General features: G+C 40.1%; 1 protein-coding gene across 4 annotated transcripts in view; it reads left to right on the top strand.

Moving 5' to 3' along the window:
* The window catches only part of nipsnap3a (nipsnap homolog 3A (C. elegans)), a 90,544-nt gene that overhangs the window by 12,437 nt on the left and 54,791 nt on the right, over positions 1-23,316 (top strand). For 3 of the 4 annotated variants that reach the window (XM_072587800.1, XM_072587791.1, XM_072587771.1), the window contains 3 exons: positions 2,779-2,928; positions 6,833-6,919; positions 9,653-9,907. In XM_072587800.1, the coding sequence (XP_072443901.1) occupies positions 2,779-2,928; positions 6,833-6,919; positions 9,653-9,729 (314 nt within the window). In that variant the 3' untranslated portion in view covers positions 9,730-9,907. Of the gene's footprint in view, positions 1-2,778; positions 2,929-6,832; positions 6,920-9,652; positions 9,908-23,316 lie in introns of those variants that run through there. The other variant, XM_072587781.1, reaches the window with a different exon arrangement.

Below are 23,316 nucleotides of genomic sequence, written 5' to 3'. Positions count from 1 at the left end.
ATACTAAAATCAGATTTGGATTTATTTGGACATATCCCGTTCAGAAAAAAATGCAAGGCATAGGTTGAAATATATACCAGACATTTGTGGCACTGTGCATTTCCAGTTTAAATAACTTGCAAAATGAAATACATCACTAAATATGAAAGAAATGCAAATACAATGTCAGTGCAATGCTCTTTGATTCAGTAAATCACCATCTAGTGCAAAAGGTTGATCAGTGCAGGCAACAACTACCTGCAGCAACCAATCTCTACCACTAGGTGGTGACCAGGTTTTCTATGCAAGTTCAGAATGGAAGCCAGGAACAAGATGAAGAGAGTCACAGATTTACAGCATGGAAACAAACCCTTCGGTCCAATTTGTTCATGCCAACCCTAACCTAATCTAGTCCCATTCGCCAGCACTTTGCCCATAACCCTCTATACCCATTCTATTCATAAACCCATCCAGATGCCCTTAAGTGTTGTAATTGTACCAGCCTTCACCACTTCCTTTGGCAGCTCATTCCATATACACATCACCCTCTGTGTGAAAGAGATGCTGCCCTTCAGTTCTGGACTCTTTCTATCCCCCTGCTTCTTCACTATCCTATCTACCTGATATTCCATTTTCAAGGAGCAATGAACCTGCACTCCACGGTCTTTTTGTTCAGCAACACTCCCAGGACATAATCATTAAGTGTATAAGTCCTGCCCTGATTTGCCTTTCCAAAATACAGCACCTCACATTCATCTAAATTAAACTCCATCTGCCCACTGACCATCTGATCAAGATCTCGTTGTAATCTGAGGTAACTTTCTTCTCTGTCCACTACACCTCCAATTTTGATGTCATCTATAAACTTACTAACTATACCTCCTATGTTCACATCCAACTCATTTATATAAATGACGAAAAGCAGTGGACCCAGCACTAATCCTTCTGGCACACCATTGGTTACAGGCCTCCTGTCTGAAAAGCAACCTTCCATCACCACCCTCTGTCCTCCTGTAGGCAAATGGTTAGTTCTCCTTGTATTCCATGTGATCTAACCTTGCTAACCAGCCCACCATGAGGAACCTTTGTTGAACGCCTTACTGAAGTCCACATTGATCACATCCAACACTCTGCCCTCATCAATCCTCTTTGTTACTTCTTCAAAAAACTCAATCAAGTTCAGTAGTCACGACTTCCTGTGCAGAAAGCCATGTTGACTATCCTTAATCAGACCTTGCTTTTCCAAATGCATGTAAATCCTATCCCGCAAAATTCCCTCCAATAACTTGCCCGCTACTGATGTCAGGCTCATCGGTCTGTAGTTCCCTGAATTTTCCTTACCACCTTTCTTAAATAGTGGTAGCTTCCGGCACCTCACCTGTGACTATCAGTGATGCAAATATCTCAGTAAGAGACCCAGCAATCACTTCCCTAGCTTACCACAGAGTTCTGGGGTACAGCTGATCAGGTCCTGGGGATTTTGCCATCTTCTGTGGGTTTAAGAAATCCAGCATCACTGCCTCTGTAATATGGACATTTTTCAAGTTTTCACCATCTATATCCCCCCATTCTGTATCTTCCATGTCCTTCTCCACAGTAAACACTGATACAAAATACTCTGTTAACATCTTTGCCATCTCCTGCAGTTCCGCACCTATGCTGCCTGGTTGATCTTTGAGGGGTCCTAATCCCTCCCTAGTTACCCTTTTGTCCTCGATGTATTCATAAAATCCCTTTTAGATTTTCCTCAACTCTATTTGCCAAAACTATCTCATGTCCCTGTTTTGCCCTGCTGATTTCCCTCTTGGTGCGGGGGGGTGGGGGGGGGGGGGGGGGGGCGTGTTTTGCCGGTGGTGACTTTCCCATGTATCTGCTGCCCTTGTCCTTGTAGATAGCATCTCCCAAAACAATGACTACTATCGGAGGAGCCTTGATGAGTTATTCTAGTGCATACCTTGGATAGCACATACTGCTGCCACAGTGTCGAAGGGTATGAATACTGAATAGGGTGCCAGTCAAGTAGCTGCTTTGTGCTGGATGACATCAAGCTGCAAGTGTTGATTGAACTGCGCTCATTGAGGCAAGTGGAAAATATTCCATCACAGACTTGACTTGAGCGTTGTAGGTGGTGGGCAGGCATTTGGGGGTTAAACTCTGGCCACAAAATTCCATGCCTTGGACTTGCTGGTTCAGTCACAGTATGTAAATGTCTGGTCGAGTTAAGTTACTGGTCAATGATCACCCCCAAGTTATTGATAAGGGAGGGATTCAGTGGTGGCAACTTCATTGAACATCAAGCGATAATTAGATTCTGTCTTATTAGAGATGTTCACTGTGTGGCTCTCGTCTGGTATGGAATCCCAGCTATCAAACTCTCTTACTGACATCTATATAATACAACTGTGTTTCGATAGATGAGATTTTATTTGATGAAATGAACTCTTGACACTTCTATTTAGTGTACATCATTCTGGTTTGCTTGGATTTTGAACTAAAAATCTAGAAAGGATATCCCTTCCATGGGTCAGTGTTCATATTGTGGAAATCTCCAGAAATATTCCAACTTTAGCTTAATTAGCATCTCGTAAAAGTTCAGCATTATCTTGATTAGATACTTAATTGTCTGGATACAAAACCATGGACCTCTTTGGTGCATGTTTTACATAATTATCTGGAGAAAGGAGCACATATACACATTGTTCTGGTGTTTTGTTTGTGTACTGTAAAATTCTCTGTAATACATTGTTTGCAATTATTCAGTGTTTCCCTTTCTCTTTCAATGTATCTAACTCCAAATAGGTGTATATGAGCTGGTCAGTTACCAGATGATACCAGGTGGGCCTGTTGTATGGGGGAAAGCCTTCCAGAAAGCAGTCAGCGCGCACAACAATGTGGGCTATTGCACACTAATTGGGGTATTCCACAGTGAATTTGGCCACCTCAACAAAGGTAAGACCTGTGTTTTAAGCTGAAGACTATTCACAGTGGAGTAATCCTGCATAATTATTCATTTGAGAGTGATTTATTCCATGTTCTCATGTGTATTCCCAAAAATTAGATCCATCATTTCTGTCATTTGTACTTTCTGTAATACTCAATATTTTCAATTTGAGATTTCACAGAAACCAAGATTCATCAGTCAGACCTGACTTGCACGGGTAAGGCAATGAGATGACTGTGAGTACAAAATTGCTCAATGTTTAACATTGTGCTGCACTTTAATACTCGGAGAGCAAGTTCAGGCTGTGAAGTTGTTCAACGGCAACTTCAATCATCCCTTTGGTGCAGCAAAACATTGACTAAACATGGTTTAGAGAGGGAAAGGGATTTGGAAGAAAGATGCATGAGAAGAGAGGTTTTTGAGCAGGCTTTTATGAGTGGGCGGAGAGAAGTGCTGAGATCTTTCGAGTGGGTGCTTAAAATTTCACTGGTGGCAAAGCCTTTAATGTTTATAAAATAACTTGTATTGAGGTAGAAAGGCACTAGATTTAACATAGTACAGTTAAACAAATCTTTATCCCTCGGGGCCATCTATCTTTCGGGATTTTGGAATTTTTCGGATAAAGGATTAAATGACATTTTCGTAGTAAAATAAGGGAAAAAAAAACTGAACAGCAGACCTACTCTTGATTACTACGAGCACTGAGACAGAATTGATGCCTGCCAGTGCTGGGCCGCACCGCTACGTCACGTCTGAGTGACGTGGGTCAAGTGGGTGTGGAGTTAACTATTTGCATGCCGAACAACCTCGTTAACGAGAAAGAAACTTCAAAAAACACACTTCAGATTTTGGAGCTTTTCAGATTTCGGGTAAAGGAATGTCTACCTGTACTAGAGCTAATTGCCCATGGTGTTAAAGCAACACAAAACGAGCAGCTTCAAGGATCCTAGGGCCCCTCTTTCCTGTTTGAACATCAGAATAGAGCCAGGACTGAGTTCCTTGCAGGTGATTTTCTAGTGCTATTCGGAAGGGGTTAAAGTAATTCATCAGGGGTGCGGGTAGCACGAGACCATATTCAAATGTAATATTCGGGTGCGCATAATATTTGGAGAGACAGAATACTAGAACAGAGAATATTAAGCTAATAGAGTCTGAGTAAGGGAGAAAGTCGGGATCACATTGCATGCATGGGGTGTTTTTTCGACACAAATTGTTATTTGGGGTTATGATGTGGTGATATGGGACATCTGAACTCGTGGGAAACCAAGTCAGTGTTAAATATTCCTGATTACAATATGTTCTGATAAAACAGGACAGGAAGAAAAGGAGGGGATTGTCATTTTTGGTGAAGAAGATCATTGCAGTACTGGAGAAAGAGCATGATTCAAAGGGTTCAAGGACAAAATTCATGCAGCTGAAGAATAAAAAGGGTGCAGTTACATTGCTTGGTTTGATATAAATTCTTCAGCTAGTAAGAAGGAGATAGAGGAGCAAATCTGCATGACAGAGTAATTATAATGGGGGACTTCAATAATGTGTATGTCAATAAGATATTGCTAGTGTAAGGGGCAATGAGAGACAAGCATTCCCAGACTGAGTCCAGGGCAATTTCATAGAGGATTGTGTCCAGTCCAACAAAAGGAACATTGGAAAATAAGTGAGCTTGATGAACTGAGCACAAAATTTGCAGAGTAAGGGTTAATATTTCAGACTGGAAGAAGGTTTGCAATGGAATTTTTTGGTTGGTGTTGGTATCCTTGCTTTTTGTTATCTCTAAGAATGATCTAGATTGTGATGTACTGGGGAATATTTTAATGTGTGCTGATTTTACAAGATTTGGGAGAAACCTAAACTAGGGAGAACCTTGTATTCTTTCATATCGTTCAGAATGGTTGGATAAGTGGCACATGAAGTTCAGTGTGGGGAAACCTCTAAGGTGACACCTGCTTTTCGATACAAAGAAAATAGGGAGAGAGCGAAAGATATATAAAATATCAGGTACTATTCGAAAGGATGTGCAGGAGCAAAAGATCTGGGAGTATATGTGCACAAGTCATTAAATCTGTTAGGCCAGGTAGAGGGAGCTGTTAACAAAACATACAGTATTTTAGATGTCATCAAAAGAGCATAAAGTACAAGAACAGAAGGGTTATGATGAACTTGTATAGGAGACTGGTTAGGCCTCACCTGGAGTATTGTGTGTAATTGTGTATATCACACTACTGAAAGTGCAGAATAGGTTAATGAGAAATTTCAGTTATGAGGATGGATTAGAGAAGTTGACAATGTTTTCCTAGAAAGGAAATTTGATGCAAGTTCACAAACTCTTGAGGATCTGGACAGAGAAGATAGGGATGAACTGTTCCTGCTTCTAAAAGGATTGAGAACCAGATGGTGCCATTTTTAAAGTCTTTTGCAAAAGAAGCAAATGTGAAGTCAGAAAACTTTATACACATAGCAGGTGGGTTGGGTTTGGTGTGCACACTGAGTGGAAGTGTGGTGGAAGTAGGTTCAATCAAGGCATTCAGAAGGATATTAGATGATTGGTCAATTTTAACTAATGCGCAGGACTGCCGCAGGAGGTGGGCAATAAGAATGCTCACAGCTTGTACATGCACACTGGGCTGAATGGCGTCCTTTGTGCATTGAAACAGTTCTGATTATCTGACCAGACTCTGGGCCCAGTTCCGTGCAGGCTCTCCAGTATCCAAACAAGATGTGCATCACAATGAGCACAGAAGTAGCCATGTTCAGGAAGCATTGTGTGTTCTGTCAATGAGCGCTGCCTGAAGAAGCTGATTAGAGAATGTTGATTTTGCTTTTGACCACTCCTTACATTCAATGGCAAAGGAACTTGAGTGCCTCCAGACTTTGTGCGCGCAAAAGACAGATTTGATTAATAATATTATGACTCACTAGTGTAGTGCACTGTAAATAGAGTTCCTGGAGTCATACCAAACGTTAGATTTTACAAAGGCCACTCTGAACCATACTCCAATTTACCTGACTTTCATACCCAGGTTGACTGACAGCAGAGGCAACAATTCTGCACTGAATAAGAATTATAATTTATTACAACTAATGAAGCAATAAGCCATTGGTGTATAACACTGCAAGCTAAAACTCTAATCTCCTCCCAAGCTCCGCGTTACGCCAATGCAGATAAACAAGTACGGAAAATAGATTACTGGTGGAATTGGAAAAAGGTGGGAACTTGGTTCAGTGGTTTCTGCTTCCTGATTCTGATGTTGAGATGATCATCTTCAGCTAGCTAGACCCTTGGTGTTCAGTTGTCTTTCTCTGAATGCTTCTACTGGTTTATAAGAGGCACAGAGTGGATGGTTCACTTGTAAATTGTCTCTGATTTATGAATTCAAAGGTCACAATTTATAGTAATAGCTGCAGGCAAGGTAACTGGTTTGCTTCAAGTTTAAATTGAGCTTTCCTACTGCAGAGATCCAGCAGCTTTTGCTGAGGAGAACAACAGCACATAACTCAATGTCTTTCTCACTGTGTCTCTGTACCTTGTTTCCGACTCAAACCTGCTCAGCTGAGAGCCACACAGCTTCATTTGTAAAAAAAATTCCTTGGCTTCTGATGGTCTGCACCTTCAGTCATCGGAATCAGCCACTAAAACAGAATTCCTGGTAGCTGTTGCGTTCCTGACTGTGAAGTTATGCAACCATTCTGGTAAATCCCTGCTTTGTAAAAAAAAAAGTTCTTTCTCCTTGCAGTCCACAGTTTTTAAAGACAACAATAAAAAGGATACAGCTCATACAATAGCTTCTATTGAATAAACATTTGAGCACTTCCCATAATCCTTCAGAACCCAACGTCGTCACCTCTTCAGTACTTGTACTTCTTCACCCTCCCAGTCAGCAATTGCTCTAATTTGCTGCTGTTCGTTCACAGTCCATTCCCTTTGGTGGCATGAGGATGGGGATCGTCGAGCATCTGGAAGACGCAGAGCGCATGAAGATGTCAGAGTGGTGGCAGCAGGTAAGGTCGTCTTGTGTGAATCTAGGAATAGATTGCTGGTTGTTTGAATTACATGGCTTTAAAGTTGTGCCTTTATGTGGTGGCTTCTCATGGTGTGGAATGCTTCTGGTAGATTTGATGTTTTTAAAATTAATGCATGGGGTGTTCATGTTGCTGGCTGGGCTAGCATTTATTGCCCATTCTCTAATTGCCCTGTGAAAGTGGTGAGTTGCATTCATGATCCACTGCAGTGCATTTGATGTACATACACCCATAGTGATGTTTAGGATGGAGTTCCAGGATTTGGACCCAGCAAGACTAAAGGAACAGCAATATATTTCCAAGTCACGATGGTGAATGTATTGGAAGTGAGCTTGCAGATGTCGGTACTCCCATATTTCTTCTGGAGGGAATTGGTCATGGGTTTAGAAGATACATTCTAAGGAGCCTTGGTGAATTTCCCTCGTGCATCTTATCATAGTAGATATTGCGGTTACTAAGCATCAGTGGTGGATGGAGTGGATGTTTGTCCATCTGTTTCCAATAAATTGAGCTGCTTTGGGCTAGTTGGTTTCAGGCTTCTTGAGTGGTGTTGGAGCTACACCCATCCAGGAAAGTGGGGAGTGTTCCATCACACTCCTAACTTGGGACTGGGCATTGTAGGTGGTGGCTAGGCTTTGAGAATCGAGACTGTGGTACTGGAAAAGCGCAGCAGGTCAGGCAGCATCTAAGGAGTTGGCAAATCGACGTTTCGGGCAGAAGCCCTTCATCAAGAATCATAAGTCCTGATGAAGGACTTATGCCTGAAACATCGATTTTCCTAATCCTTGGATGCAGCCTGACCTGCTGTGCTTTTCCAGTACCACACTCTCGACTCTGATCTCCAGCATCGGCAGTCCTCACTTTCTCCCGGATATGCTTTCATAGTCAGGAAGTGAGTTATTTGCTGTAGGATTACTAGCCTCTGACCTGCCCTTGTAGCTGCTTAATTTATATTGCTAGTCCACTCAGTTTCTGGTCAGTGGTAACCACCAGGAGGTTGATAGAGGAGACTCTTCTAGGAGATCGCTAAAGCTATCTAGTATGGTGTGAATGTCACTCGCCACTTGTCAGACCACGTCCATATCTTATTCAGATCTTTGGACGTGGACTCCCTCAAGGGTTGAGAAGTTGTGATTTTTGCTAAATGTTTCACAGTTAACAGTGAACATCCCCACTTCTGGCCCAATGAAGGAAAGCCATTGAAGAAGCAGTTGAAGGTGGTTGAACCACAAAAACTATCCTGATGAACTCCGATGATATTCTGGAGTCAAGATGACTGACTTTCAACAACCATAACTCCTTTGTGTGGTATGATTCCAACCAGCGGGGAGTTTCTCCCTGATTCGTATTGACTCCAGCTTTGCTATCTTTGCTTGATGTCTCACTCTGTCAAATGATGTCAAGAGCAGTGTCACTAATCTCCCTTCTGGAATTCACCTCTTTTGACCCTGTTTGAACCAAACTCTGTCATCAAACCAGGAACTGGGTGGCCCTGACCGAATCCAAACTGAGCATCAATGAGCGATTGTCCTCTTCCCAGGTATGGATCTACGCAAACTACGTAGTCTGGGGTGGTAGAGGAAAAGCACTGGATATTCTAATAAAAAGAGACTCTCATCTTAAACAAGATGGTGTAAAATGCACAAGTTCTGTTGGTATGGTGGATGTTGTACAGAGTGAGAGAGACTTGAGGGAAGAAACGAAGGATTCTCCAAAGCATTGTGGTGGAAGGCTGCATTATCAGAACAGCTACATAAGAAATTTTGGCTTTCCGCTTGCGTCCACTGTTTTCAACCCCAAATCCTCTTACCAGGTGAACCAGCACTTGATATATCCTCCTTTCAATCTAGTCTGTTGTATTTTCTGAGCACAGTGGGGTGAAGTCTACACTGGGGAGACTCAGTTGCAGACTGGGAACACATTTTGCAGAACCTCATCACCACCTGTTTCCCCCGCCCAGGCCTGTCATTCTAATTTACCCCTCAGCACTAGTACTGACATTTTTGTCCTTGCCCTGTTGCACTGCCCCAGTGAAGCTCAAGATAAGTTTGAAGAACGACACCTCAGCATACAGTGTGGGAATCGGTTGTGGCTTTTAAATGCTATTTAGTGTGAAATAAAGGTGGGGCTCGGTGCACGTGTGCTGCCACTGACATCTTTGTGCCCAGCATGTGGTAACATCAGCACTTCACATGCAACCACACCGTAAAGCCTGTTTCATCCAGCTGACATCATCAGTTCCAACTGTGCCTGTGTGAAGGCCAGTTTGGAGTAAACACTTTGTTATTAAATTCTGTGTAATATGTGTCTTGTGAGCTCTTAATACTAAGTTTCTATACAGAATTCCTTAAATGTTTGGATTCCTGGTGCAAACACTTCTTGCCACATGTGGACTGCAAATATCTTTGTTACACCTCATAAAGATACAGTTGCCACTATTTTGCATTCTTCTGGAACTGGCATGCCTCTTGAATCAGAGGTACAATTGTCTCTCTAAATTAGTAGTGAAAGCCAGAAAATTAGGTGCATTTAGAAATATGTAAAACTTTTTTTGCTACCTCCTGATTTAATAATTGTTTCAGTGCGTGCATTTTAATGGCATCTGCTTGACACACTATGCACATCATATTGGACCAGTGTTGTAACATTCAGTGATAATTTTGAAATGATACAGAATGCTATTGCTCTTTTGTTTTTGTTTTTGCTTTACAGTGAGGGATAGTGCCTCATACCTGGTGTCACAGACTAACAAGCTTCTACTTCCAACTTCATTTTCACCTTTGAAATGACTCCACAGACTGAAACACTGGTGGTTGTGCTTTCTTTCCTTTGAATGACACCTGTGATACAAGTAATCCCTTTGAAATCAAGCCGTGTTGGATCGTGATAGTGGTCACTGGCCAGAGCTAATTTTATTTTGTACTCTTTAATGGCTGAACTGCTTGGAATAAAACATATAACTTTAAATCTGTTGTCTGATGTTAAATGTTTGAATTTATTGCAACATTTGTATATTTTTATCCTCTGTTTCCATTTCTCATGAGTTTAATTACTTAATACAGCAATATACAGTCAGTCAGTGTGTTTGAGGTGGTAGTGACATTTGAGTGTTTCCAGGCTCCTGTCCAAAATCGCAGCGTGGTCACCGATGAAAGTTATTCCTCCAGCACAATGTAATAAGTGGATAGTTTTTTTAAACACACATTTTATGGGTGCAATGAGTCAGTGTTTAAAACATAGGTGCTTCCAGGCCTGATTGATGAATAAATCACCTAATCACTCACTCCTGGTCACCACCTAGCATTGTGTTACTTCGCACCCTTCCGTAAGTAAATTGTACAACATAAAATGTTTTGGAAATTGTTCTCTTTAAGGCTTAAGATTACTTCATTAAAAAGTGGCAGATAATCTATCTGAATAAACTTATTTTTCTTCTAAAGTAATTTCTGTATGCTCCAGAATTGGCAAACTTTGATTAACATAGCTCACAGATCAGCCGTAATGTCATTGAAATGTGCTTAAGGGACTAAACAGTCTCCTGTATCTGTGCTGCCGAAACAGGTGGTGATGAGATGAATGGTCTAAATATGAGAAAACTGAAAAAGACAGCTTGTATTTTAAGTATTATTTTATTTGGCAATTATTCATACTTTTCATGAAAGTAGAGAAATGTAAGAAATATAGACAAAAATAGAAATTGCTGGAAAAGCTAAGCCGGTCTGGCGACCTCTGCGGATCCTTCTTCTTTTCTCCACAGATGCTGCCAGACTTGCTGAGCTTTTTCAGCAAATTTTATTTTTGTTGCTGATTCACAGCATGCACAGCTCTATCAATGGTTTTTATTTTAAAGAAGGAAGTATTTTGATACGCAAGGAAATTTCAACTTCAGGAGAAAAGGAACTGAGTTGGGAAGTTTCTCGAAGAACAAGCTTATAGATGACCACTATCAGATTGTAGGGTGCACGAGGTTTTTCTGACTCTGTATTAATTTAATTTTAGAGCACGTTTTGCACTTTGAACATTCTTTGAACAACATTCGTGGCTCAGAAACTCACTGTCATGCTACCAGGTTCTTTTTTTCTGTGATAATGTAAACCATTCTGCTGCAGATTTGTATTTTCCATCTAACGTGTATTTTAATTACAAATAGTACATTTCATTAAAATATACCCTGTGCAAGAGTTATGCCCTATACTCGCTGCTATAACTGAAAGATTATCTGGCAGAGGACGTTTCACTGTGGCTAAGTAATAGATTAACTGTCAGTAAAAGTCATTTAAACAAACAATAGTAACAATTTGAAAATGGCTGTACGAATAACAATAGCACATGTTGAAGCCTAGTATTGCACAACATAGACTCATTGAGATATAGTGCACGCAAAAAGATCCTTTGGTTGAAATTACCCATGCCAAACAGAGATCTGAAATTATTCTAGTCTTATTTGCCAGCACCTGCCCCATATCCCTCTAAACCCTTCCTGTTCACATTCCCATCCAGATGCCTTTTAAATGTTGTAATTGTACCAGCCTCTTTTATGTTACTTCATAAATAGTGACGATGATCTGTGGGTCTCTCGGTTCCACCATCGGTCAATAAACACATGTATAAACAGCTCTGTCTAACATCCAAACAATTGTTCATTATGTGTTAGAGCGCTGGGTTGGCAGATTCTTGGAAAACTTCTTGGCAGTCAAAAGAATCCAACAACCATACAGAGTTTGTGTAAGGTTTATAAACATTATTCACCATCGTGGAGCATGTTTGCATAGTAACAACCTGAAGAAGGGCTTATGCCCGAAACATCGATTCTCCTGCCCCTTGGATGCTGCCTGACCTGTGCTTTTCCAGCAACACATTTTTCAGCTCTGATCTCCAGCATCTGCAGTCCTCACTTTCTCCTAGTAACAACCAATCAATGCATGATATCACTTCATGGGTAGTTGCTTGAACTAATAATATTGATTAAGTCATAATGGTTTATGTCACCTTTACAAAGATTCGCAACTTGCAAAATGTGCTTTAGTATTTTTCATCCATCTACTACATGCTGGTGGTTTTAGTGGTTAATTATTTTTATAGCTTTAGAGACGAGCTGCAGGTAGTCACGTAGGTACGGCGAACCATTTAGTCTCTATCTGCAATTTAGAATTAAATGTTACTTTGCAATCTAATTTAGCAATACGGAAGCTATTTTGTGCAGCTCCTTTATCCATTTTGTCCTACCTCCCAGAGGCCCATATTCTCAGTGACAAGGGTTCTTGATGATCTGTCTGAATAAATGATCCTATTGAATGTTGGATGAATGGTTGCAATAATGTCCTACAACTTTATATATAAAGAAATGTTTCTTCAATTAATTCCTGGCTGTAATTTTTCGACTCATCTCCTAGACTTAGGCTCTCCATCCTTCTGTGAACTGATTCTGATGCATTTACATTTGACCTTAACATAAGGAGAATGATACTGTACAGAGTACTCCAGATAATCATGAAGTAGTACAAAACTAAACAGTAAATTTTCTCTTTAATGTGACCTGTGAAGATTAAGGATATTAATAAGTTTTACCAGTAAAACTCACCTTGATACCTGCCTGAGTTATTGAAGATGGTTAATTAATATTGTCTATAGCGACCATTAGCATCAGATTTCTTTTTTTTTTTGCTGAGCCCTGCAGTCTCAATCTAATGTCGAAACAGATTATTTTCAATAACAGCCCAATAGGCTTGGACTTGTAATCCTATTGACAGCAGCTGATGAAAGTTGATCATCTAGCTCCAGTATTTGGCTTCAGTATTTGTGAGGGTTGTTGGCAGGATCAGGCCAGGCAAAGTTTCTAAAAGGAAAATCTATTTATTATCTTGTGGGCAGACAAAACTGAAGAACACTGGGACCACATATGACCAATTCCAGTCCAGACACTACTGTCTCACATCTTGATCGATATAATTATGTCGGAAGGGATGTTCCCCAATTCTAATTGCAGTTCATGTTATAAATAAAAATTCTCTTTCCTGCCGAAAGGAAAATCATTCCAAATGATGTCCTGATAGATGAACCTGGGATTTTTTCAGAAGAACTAATGATTGGGTCAACTCCACTGTTTAGGTCAAATGGTACCTGGATAATATTTCATTGATACCTTCAGAACTGAGGGCAAATATTGCATCACTGTTAATGCCTTTATCATTCCCATGTATTCTATTATTGTCTCTCCATAACCTCATGTTAGTTACATTTACATTTCAAGCCTGTGAGTGGCATGTTAATTACTTCATAAAGGTTTTTTTCAGATTCTGAAATAATGCACAAAAATTGTGGCTGTGATTTGGGAAATTTGTTCTGGTTATCTTTTACTGTTCTCAAAAATGTACTTTAACTGATCTAATTTGTCATTAGACAATGAAATGAAATATGGAGGGGCATGGTGACTCAATGATTAGCACTGCTGCCTCACAGTGTCAGGGAGTCGGGTTTCATTCCAGCCTCAGGTGTGTGTGTGTGTATGTGAAGTTTGCATGTTTTCCCTGTGCCTACATGGGTTTCCATTCAGTTCCCCGGTTTCCTCCCACAGTCCAAAGATGTGCAGGTTAGGTGGATGAGCCTTGCTAAATTGTCCCGTAATGTGTAGGGAAGTGCAGGCTGAATGGATTAGCCATGGGAAATGCAGGGATACGTTGGACTCGATGGGCTGAATGTTCTTCCACACTGTAGAAAACCTGAGAGCAGTATGCTTCTTTCAATAAGTAAATAGTGGAAGTGTAAGGCCAACATGTTACTGTCAAGGTGAAGTGTGAGACCAAAAACTCTGTGAATATCATGGCATGTACAAGATTGGAGATGGAAGTAAAAGGAAGTTTGAGGTAGATCCTGAGGGCTTCAGAAGCCTTAAAGGTTTTTTGGAAAGTACAGGAAGGGTGTTTTTTTTTTAAAGTAAAAAGACAATATGAAGAGAGTGCATGAGAAATCTTTGGCGAGTAAGTAAAAGAAAGTCCAAAGGAATTTTTTAAGTTTGTTGGGGACAAAAGGACAACCAGGAAAAGCATGGTCCCAATCGGGAGCTAACTGACAAATTGTGAGCAGAGTCGGAAGACGTAGGGTGAAGTTTTAAATGATACCTTACGTCTGATGTCATGACAGAGAAGAACAATGTAGGTGTAGTTATTGGGGAAGAGATTTGATTGTAACTAAAGAAATGATCAATTGAGAGTGAGGGGGTTTTAGCGTGATTACAATTGGACAAATAGAGTCATCGAGATGTTCAGCATGGAAACGGACCATTCGGTCCAACTTGTCCATGCCGACAAGATATCCCAACCTAATCTAGTCCCACTTTCCAGCACCCGGCCCTCCAAACCCTTCCCATCCAGATGCCTTTTAAAAGTTGCAATTGTACCAGCCTCCACCACTTCCTCTGGCAGCTCATTCCAGATATGTACCACCCTCTGCGTGAAAAAGTTGCACCTTAGGTCTCTTTTATATCTTTCCCCTCTCATCCTAAACCTATGCACTTTAGTTCTGGACTCCACCACTCCAGGGAAAAGATCTTGTCTATTTACCTTGTTCATGCCCCTCCTGATTTTATAAACCTCAATAAGGTCACCCCTCAGCCTCCAATGCTCCAGAGAAAACAGCCCTGGTCTATTCAACCTCACCCTATAGCTCAACTCCTCCAACCCTGGCAACATCCTTGTAAATCTTTTCTGAACCCTTTCAAGTTTCACAACATCTCTCCGATAGGAAGGAGACCAGAATTGCACGCAGTATTCCAACAGTGGCCTAACCAAAGTCCTGTACAGCCGCAACATGACCTTCCAACTCCTGTACTCAATACTCTGACCAATAAAGGAAAGCATACAAAACCCCTTCTTTCACTATCCTATCGACCTGCGACTCCATTTTCAAGGAGCTACGAACCTGCACTCCAAGGTCTCTTTGTTCAGCAACACCCCCCAGGACCTTACCATTAAGTGTATAAGTCCTGCTAATATGTGTCTATTCATGAGCAACCATGTTGATAAATGCTTAGCATCAGATGCAATCAACCAATATCATTGTTTCTCTTAATCCTGATATAATCAACAACTTGCTTTTATATTGTGCCTTTAATTTGGTTAAATATCTCAAAGAACTTACCAGGAGCATTATCAGACACAATTTGAGATCATAGATAAGATATTATGAGTATGTTAAGAGAGGGAATTCCAGAGTTTATGGTCTGTCCAGACACGGAGAATGTGTGAACTCTACACTGTCACCCAAGGCTGGAATCGAACCTGCGCCCCTGACACACTAAGGCAGCAGTGTTAGCCAACTGTTGTAGTGATGACAATCTGCAGAAGTGCAGATTTGGAAGTCTTGGTAACTTACATGGATGGAACATGTAAGTGTTCTGGAGAGGTGAGGCCATGTAGTGCTTTGAAGATGTGAGCGATAATTTAGGATATTAGATTGTGTTCAGAACTCCTGAGAAACCCGTAAAGGCCAATTGAATAAATATGTGAATTCAGAAGAATGCTTCATTATTGGCTATCACAACATTGCAGGCACACTTGTAAAATGTGTGCTGTATTAATAGGCAACATGGTGGCCACCTGAGAGGTTGAGCATTTAATTCAGTCTGAAAAGTTACTTGAGGGATAAACATTAGCCAGGATACTGACACTTTCCCTATTCTTCTTTGAATGCGATTCTTTCTGCTCAGTGGAAAGGGAAATTGGTGTCTGGGTTTAACATCCTATTTCTAAAATGACACCTCCAAATCTCCTATTCCTTGGTACTATCCTGGAGAGGGTCTGTATAATTTGTGCTTCAGTCCTGCTATATTCAGGTCTAATCAAACCAAGACCAATTAGCTCAGTGTGGAGGTGAGACAGATTGGAGAGCTCCTTGGATGCTGCCTGAACTGCTGTGCTCTTCCAGCACCACTAATCCAGATTGGAGAGCCTCCAGTCCTCTGATATTCGATCTGAACTTGGGTCAAAGAAAGAAAAAGAATCCCAGGTTGTGGTGCAGGACAGAAACGCCCATAACCAGTACTGTAACGGGTCAGGGCGAAGAACGATTGTTGAGAAGGAATGAAAGGCCAGCATTAAGCAGAGTCAGAAGTTACAGTTATATTTGGTTTCCGGAAAGGGATGTGAGCATCATTGCTGGGCCAGTATTTATTGCCCATCCCTAGTTACACAAAATACCATAAACCGGGATCGGGAGTAGGCCAATCAATAAGATCATGGCTGATGAGATTGTGATTTCAAATCAGATTCCCACCTTCCCCTGATACCTTTTATCCCATCACATAACAAGTATCTAGGAGAAAGTGAGGACTGCAGATGCTGGAGGATCAGAGCTGAAAAATGTGTTGCTGGAAAAGCGCAGCAGGTCAAGTAGCATCCAAGTTTTGGCAGCTTGGATGCTGCCTGACCTCCTGTGCTTTTCCAGTAACACATTTTTCAGCACGTAACAAGTATCTGTCTACCTTGGTCTCTAAAAGTATTCAAGGCCTCAGCTCCTACCACCTTTTCAGGAAGTTCTAAATCTCAGTTTTAAATGCACGAACGCCTATTTCCAACAGGGATCCCAAGGTCTAGATTCTTCTGAAGTGGAAACATCCTCTCTACATCTATTTTGCCAAGACCCCTCAGTATTATATATTTTCAATCAAATCAGGTTTGATTCTAGCCTTGGGTGATTGTATAGAATTCACACATTCTCCCTGTATCTGTGTAGGTTTCTGCCGAGTGCTCCAGTTTCCTCCCACAGTCCAAAGATGTACAGGTTCTGTGGATTGGCTTGCCCCATAGTGACCAGGGAGGTGCGGGCTAGATAGTTTAGCCATGGTATATGGTGGGGGTGGTGGTAGGATGCTCTTTGATGGGTGGGTGCAGACTTGATAGGCTTGAATGGTCTGTATTTGCATATGTAGAGTATCTAAGATTCTAAATCACCTCTTAATCTTTTAAACTCCAGCAGATGCAAACCTAGCCTGTCCAATCATTCCTCATAAGATAACAAGCCATCCACTCTCGACATTAGTCTAGTAAAACTCCAACACGCTTATATCCTTCCCTAATTAAGGTGACCAGTACTATACCCCAGATGTGGTCACACCATTGCCTGAACAACGGAAGCACAGCTTCCCTACTTTTGTTTCAATACTCCTTGTGATAAGTGATAACATTCCATTAGTTTACGTAATTAGTAATTATTTGTGGTACCTGCATGCTAACATATGATTGATATGCAAGGATACCCAGATCCCTCTGTATCTGATAGCTCTGCATTCTCAGCATTTAGATAATATTCTTCTTTTTCATTAGTCCTGTCAAAACGGGCAAATTCACATCTTCGTACATTCTGCTTTGTTTGCTACGTCATTACTCACTAACCTTAGCTACCAGTATTACAACTTGCATTCTTTTTTATCATTGTTAGTCACAAATTTGGCAACTGTACTTTGATCTTAGTCATTTATATAAATTGTAAATGGTGATGTCCCAGCGCTAATCCCAATGGTATGTACCTGTAGTTACTTCATCTACCCAACCTAAAAAAGACAAATCTATACCTACTCTTTGCTTCCTATCAGTCAATTAATCTACTATCCATGCCAAAATGCTACCTCCTACACCATGAGCTTTGATTTTCTGGAGAAGTCTTTGATATAGCACTTTATCAAATACCTTATGGAAATATGAAATATAGCACATTTACCGGTTCCCCTTTATCCAGAGCATATGTCACCTCCTCAATGAATCCAATAACTTGGTCAAACATGATGTACCTTTCTCTTTTTTGAATAAACAAGTTATATTTGTAATCTTCCATTCTAATAGGACTATCCCTAAATCAAGGACAATCTGGAAAATAAAAGCCAATGTATCAACTATCTCACTGGTCATTTATTTAATATTAATTGTATCCTTTATAATGCAGATTGATCTGAAAGACCTCTAATGCATGTGCCTTTTTCTTATTTTCCATTATTGCTTCTCTGATCCCCGTTCCTTTTTATTCCAGAAAACTCTTTGAATAGTTAGAGACAATCTTGCTATCTGCCTTTATATTTCTGGCTAGTGTTCTTTCATACTCTCCATCCATCTCAATTTTTTAATCATTCTGTATTACGCTTCTGTTCCATCAGATCTTCTGACCTGCCACCTGTCTTTACACAGTTAAATAATTTTTTTTTCAGTCTAATACTTGCCTTAAACACTTTTAATTAACCACAAAGGGTGGACCCAGCCCTTGGGATTTTTCTTCCTTGTTGAAATGTATTCTGGGTATTCTGAAATGTCCCCTTAAATGTCCATTGCTTTTGATCTATTCTGTTATTTTACTTTTGCCAGCTTTGTTTTCAAAATCCGCCCCCCCACCCCCCCCTGCTCAATCTAAAAAAAAACTTTTGGAACAGCTCCTCTCTCCCTCTAACTGAGTGTGAAATTCAATTATATTATGGTCATTGTTACCTAGATAGCCTTCTCTCTGGTTGGTTCAAGAATGTGCAGTTCATAAAAACTATCCTGAAAACATTCTGGAAACTCCTCACCTAGGCTACATTTGCATGTCTAACTTCTGTGGTTGAAATGTAAATTAAAATCTCCTTTGATTATTGTCACACCTTTGTGATGAGCATTCATTATTTCCTGTTTCAAATTCCACCTGTATGTTACTGTTGGGGGATGTATACACCACAGTCCCACAAGTTATATCTCTCTAATTTTTCATTTCTGTAGAATTGTTTCCACACCTCAGTTTCCTGAACTGAGATTCTCCTTCTCTGCTGTGGGAATACCGTTATCAACTAGCACAATCCCTTCACATTCCTAAACGGCCTATATCCTTCAAGATTCAGATCCCAATCATGTCTCTGAATTGACGACCAGTTTATGTCTATTGATCTTTCTTTGTCATCTCAGTTCATCAGTTTCTTTTTTTGAATGCTACATGTATTCAGACACACAGTCTGCAGTTTTATCCTTTAACTCTTTTTCTAAATTCTAGTCTTTCCTGTTTGCTGACTCTTAGGTTCATTCTCTCTCTCTCTCTGTCTTCCTGTTATGAGCTATTTATCATTTCTGTATTAGTATCTTTCTCTTTGTCCTCAACTTTAAACTTCACCTCATTTTCCCAAATTTGACTCCTTGCCTACACTAAGAAGCATGGTCACTGTGCACGAGACTTCCATTTGTGACACAAAGGCTGAGTGAGTATATTGTTTGAAATTTGGTTCAAAGTGAGAATTCAACTGGTATATCTCTAAAACTGATTTTGAAAAGGATAAAGTCAGATTCAGAAAACAATCTTCAAGTAACATAAATGGTCTAATTAAAGGAAGTCGTTAAAATATAACAAATAGGTTTCCTCCGGGTGCTCCGGTTTCCTCCCACACTCCAAAGATGTGCAGGTTAGGTGACTTGGTCATGCTAAATTGCCCATACAGTTAGGTGCATTAGTTAGGGGGAATGAGTCTGGGTGAGTTACTTTTTGGGGGGTTGTGTGGACTAGTTGGGCCGAAGGGCCTGTTTTCACACTGTAGGGAATCTAATCTAAAATGTAGCTGCAGATGCTAGAGATCTGAAGCAAAAGCAAATTGCTGGACAAACTTAGGTCTGAATATCTGGGGAGAGATTAACATTTTTAATCCAGTGATCTTTCTTCAGAAGTTCTGAGAAGAATCAAAGCAAGTAGCTCCTTTGATTGTGGTAGTTAGAATTCAACACCTGAATTCCTTTTGTCTGTGTGAGGTATTGATCACTACAGTTATTTTTCTGAGCAGATCCATTTAAGAAAGGGAATTTTCTCACCACGGTCTGTATGCAGGAGACTTTGTTGAAGTGAGACAAAGGCTGAGTGAGTATACTGCTGGAATTTCAGAGTAAAATGACAATTCATTGCAGAGGGGAACAGAGGAGCGTGAACAAGGATTTACTGCAAGAAGTAAAGTTTCCAGAGTCAGCAGTGAGGGGAAGAGGATAAAAGCAGGGATTTAGAGTCCAACCTGCAGTGGACTAGCAACAGAGTAATGCCACAAATCACAGGACCTGAGTGGAGGGAAAGTTGATTATTGGTGAGTAGGATTGGCAAATGTTTCTAATCTTTAAAATAAATGTAAGATTTTAAGTCTTGTGTTTAGATATCCAGTATTTCTTTTTCCTCCTTTGGAAAGTAGCTACTTAACGATAATATCGATACTTGTGCACTTTTATTTTATGGAAGCAAAATATCATTCATATGCAAAGAGCAGTGAGTCTGGAGTAATTAATTTATATATGATAAAGGGTTGTGTATGAGGAAGCTGCAGGAAGTTAGTAATTAAAGCATGGTACAATACAGCATTCTGTTTGAGAGGGAGACTTTGATCAGAAACAAATGTGCTAAGCTTAAGTAACTATAATTAAGAAATAATGTCAGAGCCAGGTAGAGTGGATGGGAGAGGAGTTTTAGCAGCAAATACATTTAAGAATAAATGGCAGATGATAAAGAAAATAGTTCATAACTCATCAAAAATATATCCCAATGAGAAGGAAGGATTCTAGGAAAGGGATAAGACAGGGAAGAGACTGATAGAATCAAATTGAAAAGAAACACATGATATGGCAAACATTAGTGGTAAACCAGAGGATTGGGAAGCTTCTAAATACCAACAAGAGATGACCAAAAAACAATAAAGAGGGAGAAGATATCCTTTTGAGGATAAACCTGCAAGTAATATCAAGAAAGGCTTCTCTCTTCCTTCTTATATAGTTAAAACTAACATAGGCCCCGTTGAGAACAAGGCTAGGGAAATAATAATGGGGAACCGAAAAACAGCAGAGGAGTTGAATACATTTTTTGAAAGTAATCTAATAGCATTCCAATATTAGTAAATAGCCAAGAGGCAAAGGAAGAGAGGAAGTAAATACAATAATTATTACTAGAGAAAAAGCACTCAGGAAAATAATAGGGCCAAATACCCATAAATCCCCTGGACCTGATGGGATGTATTCCAAGGATATTTAAGGAGAAATAACTACAGAGATCATGGATGCACTGTTAGTAATTTAAGAATCCTCTGGTTCTGGAAAAGTTCCAGGGGATTGAAAAACCACTAAAGTAAAACTTGCCTTATAAAAATAGGAGACAAAGTAAAACAAATAAATACGGGTTAGCTAGCTTAACCTTTTTGTTATTGGAAAAAGTTTTGAGACAGTTCTAAAGGGTGTAATAGCAGAAATTAATATTATGATCAAGCAGACTCAGCATGGCTTCACAAAGGGGTAATCATGTCTGGCAAATGTAAAATTGTTTGAGGAGATAACAAGTAGGATAGGTAAAAGAGAAGTGGGTGCAATAGATTTGGACTTTCAGAAGGCTTTTGATAAGTTACCACATCTTAATAAGAACTTTTGATGTTGAGATAGTATATTAGTATTGATAAAGGATTGACTCACTCACAGAAGAGAGAAAGTTGGGATAAGGTGGGCATTGTTAGGTTGGTAACCTGTAAGAAGTGTAGTGCCATATGGATCAATGAATTAGTGTTTATTAATGACTTAGATGAGAAAAGTGAATAGAGCCAAGTTTGAGGATGACACAAAAATAGGTGAGAAGGCAAGTGATGAAGATGACAGAGAAGTGAGTGGGCAGATAAAATATGATGTAGAAAAATGTGCTATTATGCACTTTGACATAAATAATATTCAGCTCCTCTATTCTTTAAATGGAGGAAGTTTGTTTTATTCATTCACTGGATGAGGGTGTCACTGGCTGGGTCAGCATTTATTACCCATCTCTAAGTGCCCAGAGGGCAGTTAAGAGTAAACCACATTGTTGAGTCTGAGTCATATGTGTTCCAGGCTAAGTAAAGGTGCAGTTTCCTTCCCTGAAGGACGTTACTGAACCAGATGGGTTTTTCTGGCAATCAATGATGGTTTCATGGTCATCATTAGACTCTTCATTCCAGATTTTTGTTGATTTCAAAATCTATCATCTACCATGGTAGGGTTTGAACTGGGACTCCAGAACATTACCTGGGTCTCTGGATTAACAGTTCAACAACAATATCACCAGACCATTGCCTCCCCTTACAGAAAATTACAGCACACAGGAATTTGGGAGTACTTGTGCATACATCTCAAAAAGCGAGCATAAAAGTTCAATAGAAAATAACAAAGGCAAAAAGAAATTGGCCTTTATTTTGAAGGGAATAGAGTTAAAAATATGGATGTTTTGCTACAAGTATACAATGCACTAGAGAAATCACAGGTAGAATATTGCAAACAGTTTTGAGCTCCTTACCTGAGGAAAAATATACTAACGTTAAAGACAGTTCAGAAAATATTGACTATGCTGATCGCAGGTATGGAGGAACTGTCTTGAGAAGAAAGGTTGAGTAGGTTGGGCCTGTAATCACTGGAGTTTAGAAGAATGAGAGGCAACCTTATTGAAACATAAAGATTGTTAGGAGACTTGACAGGGTAGATGTGGAAGCATTGTTTTCCCTTGTGAGTGTGTCCAGGACCAAAGAGCATTCTCTCAGTCAATGCAAATAGCTTCCGGTAGGTGCAGAAGAATTTTTGTTTCATTCTCCAACTGTCATCAGAATCCAAACAAGATACAATCCCATGTACCTGTGATGTTGTGGATCATGGAAACAGCTTAAATAAACTTAAAAAGTTTACAAGACTGATACCTGATGTCAGAACTGTTGTATGAGGAAAGACTGGTTTGATTGGGCCTGTATTCACTAAGGTTTAAAGGTTTGAGTGGGAATCTGATTGAAATATATAACATTTTAGAAGAGCTGGACAGACTAGATGATGGTAGGATGTCTTCCCTGGTTGGAGAGTCTGGAACCAGGGGTCACAGTCTCAGGTAGGCCATTTCGGACTGAAAGAAGGAAATATTTCTTCCTCAAAGGCTAGTGAATCTGTGGAGGCCAGGTCACTTAACATATTGAAGAAAGAGATTGATACATTATTAGATTTTGAAAAGCATCAAGGGGTATGGGGAGAGAACAAGAGAATGGTATTCATATAAAGGATTGGCATGATTATATTGAATAGCAGAGCTAAACGGTTGAATGGCGAAACAATTCATGGTTACAGCACAGAAGCATGCCAACTGGCTCACCATATCTGTGCCAGCTCTCTACAAGTGATACTCGGCTTATTCCAATCTTCTGCCTTTTCCCCATTATCCTGCAAGCTCTTTTTAATCTCCAGATAATTAGTCAGTCAATTTCCATTTGAAAGTTACAATTAAAGTCCTATCCACCATGGTTTTGGATAATGCATTCCACTTACCATGTGAAAACAAAAAAGTACTTTCTTTGTATGATCTTTATTTTTATTTCACTACACATCTTGTATCAGTGCCCTCTGGTTCTCAATTCT

Source organism: Chiloscyllium punctatum, chromosome 2 (assembly GCF_047496795.1).
Source record: "Chiloscyllium punctatum isolate Juve2018m chromosome 2, sChiPun1.3, whole genome shotgun sequence".
In the NCBI taxonomy this organism is placed as follows: Eukaryota; Metazoa; Chordata; class Chondrichthyes; order Orectolobiformes; family Hemiscylliidae; genus Chiloscyllium; species Chiloscyllium punctatum.
Note: the sequence above shows the minus strand (reverse complement) of the source record. Positions and strands in the feature narration are given on the sequence as shown.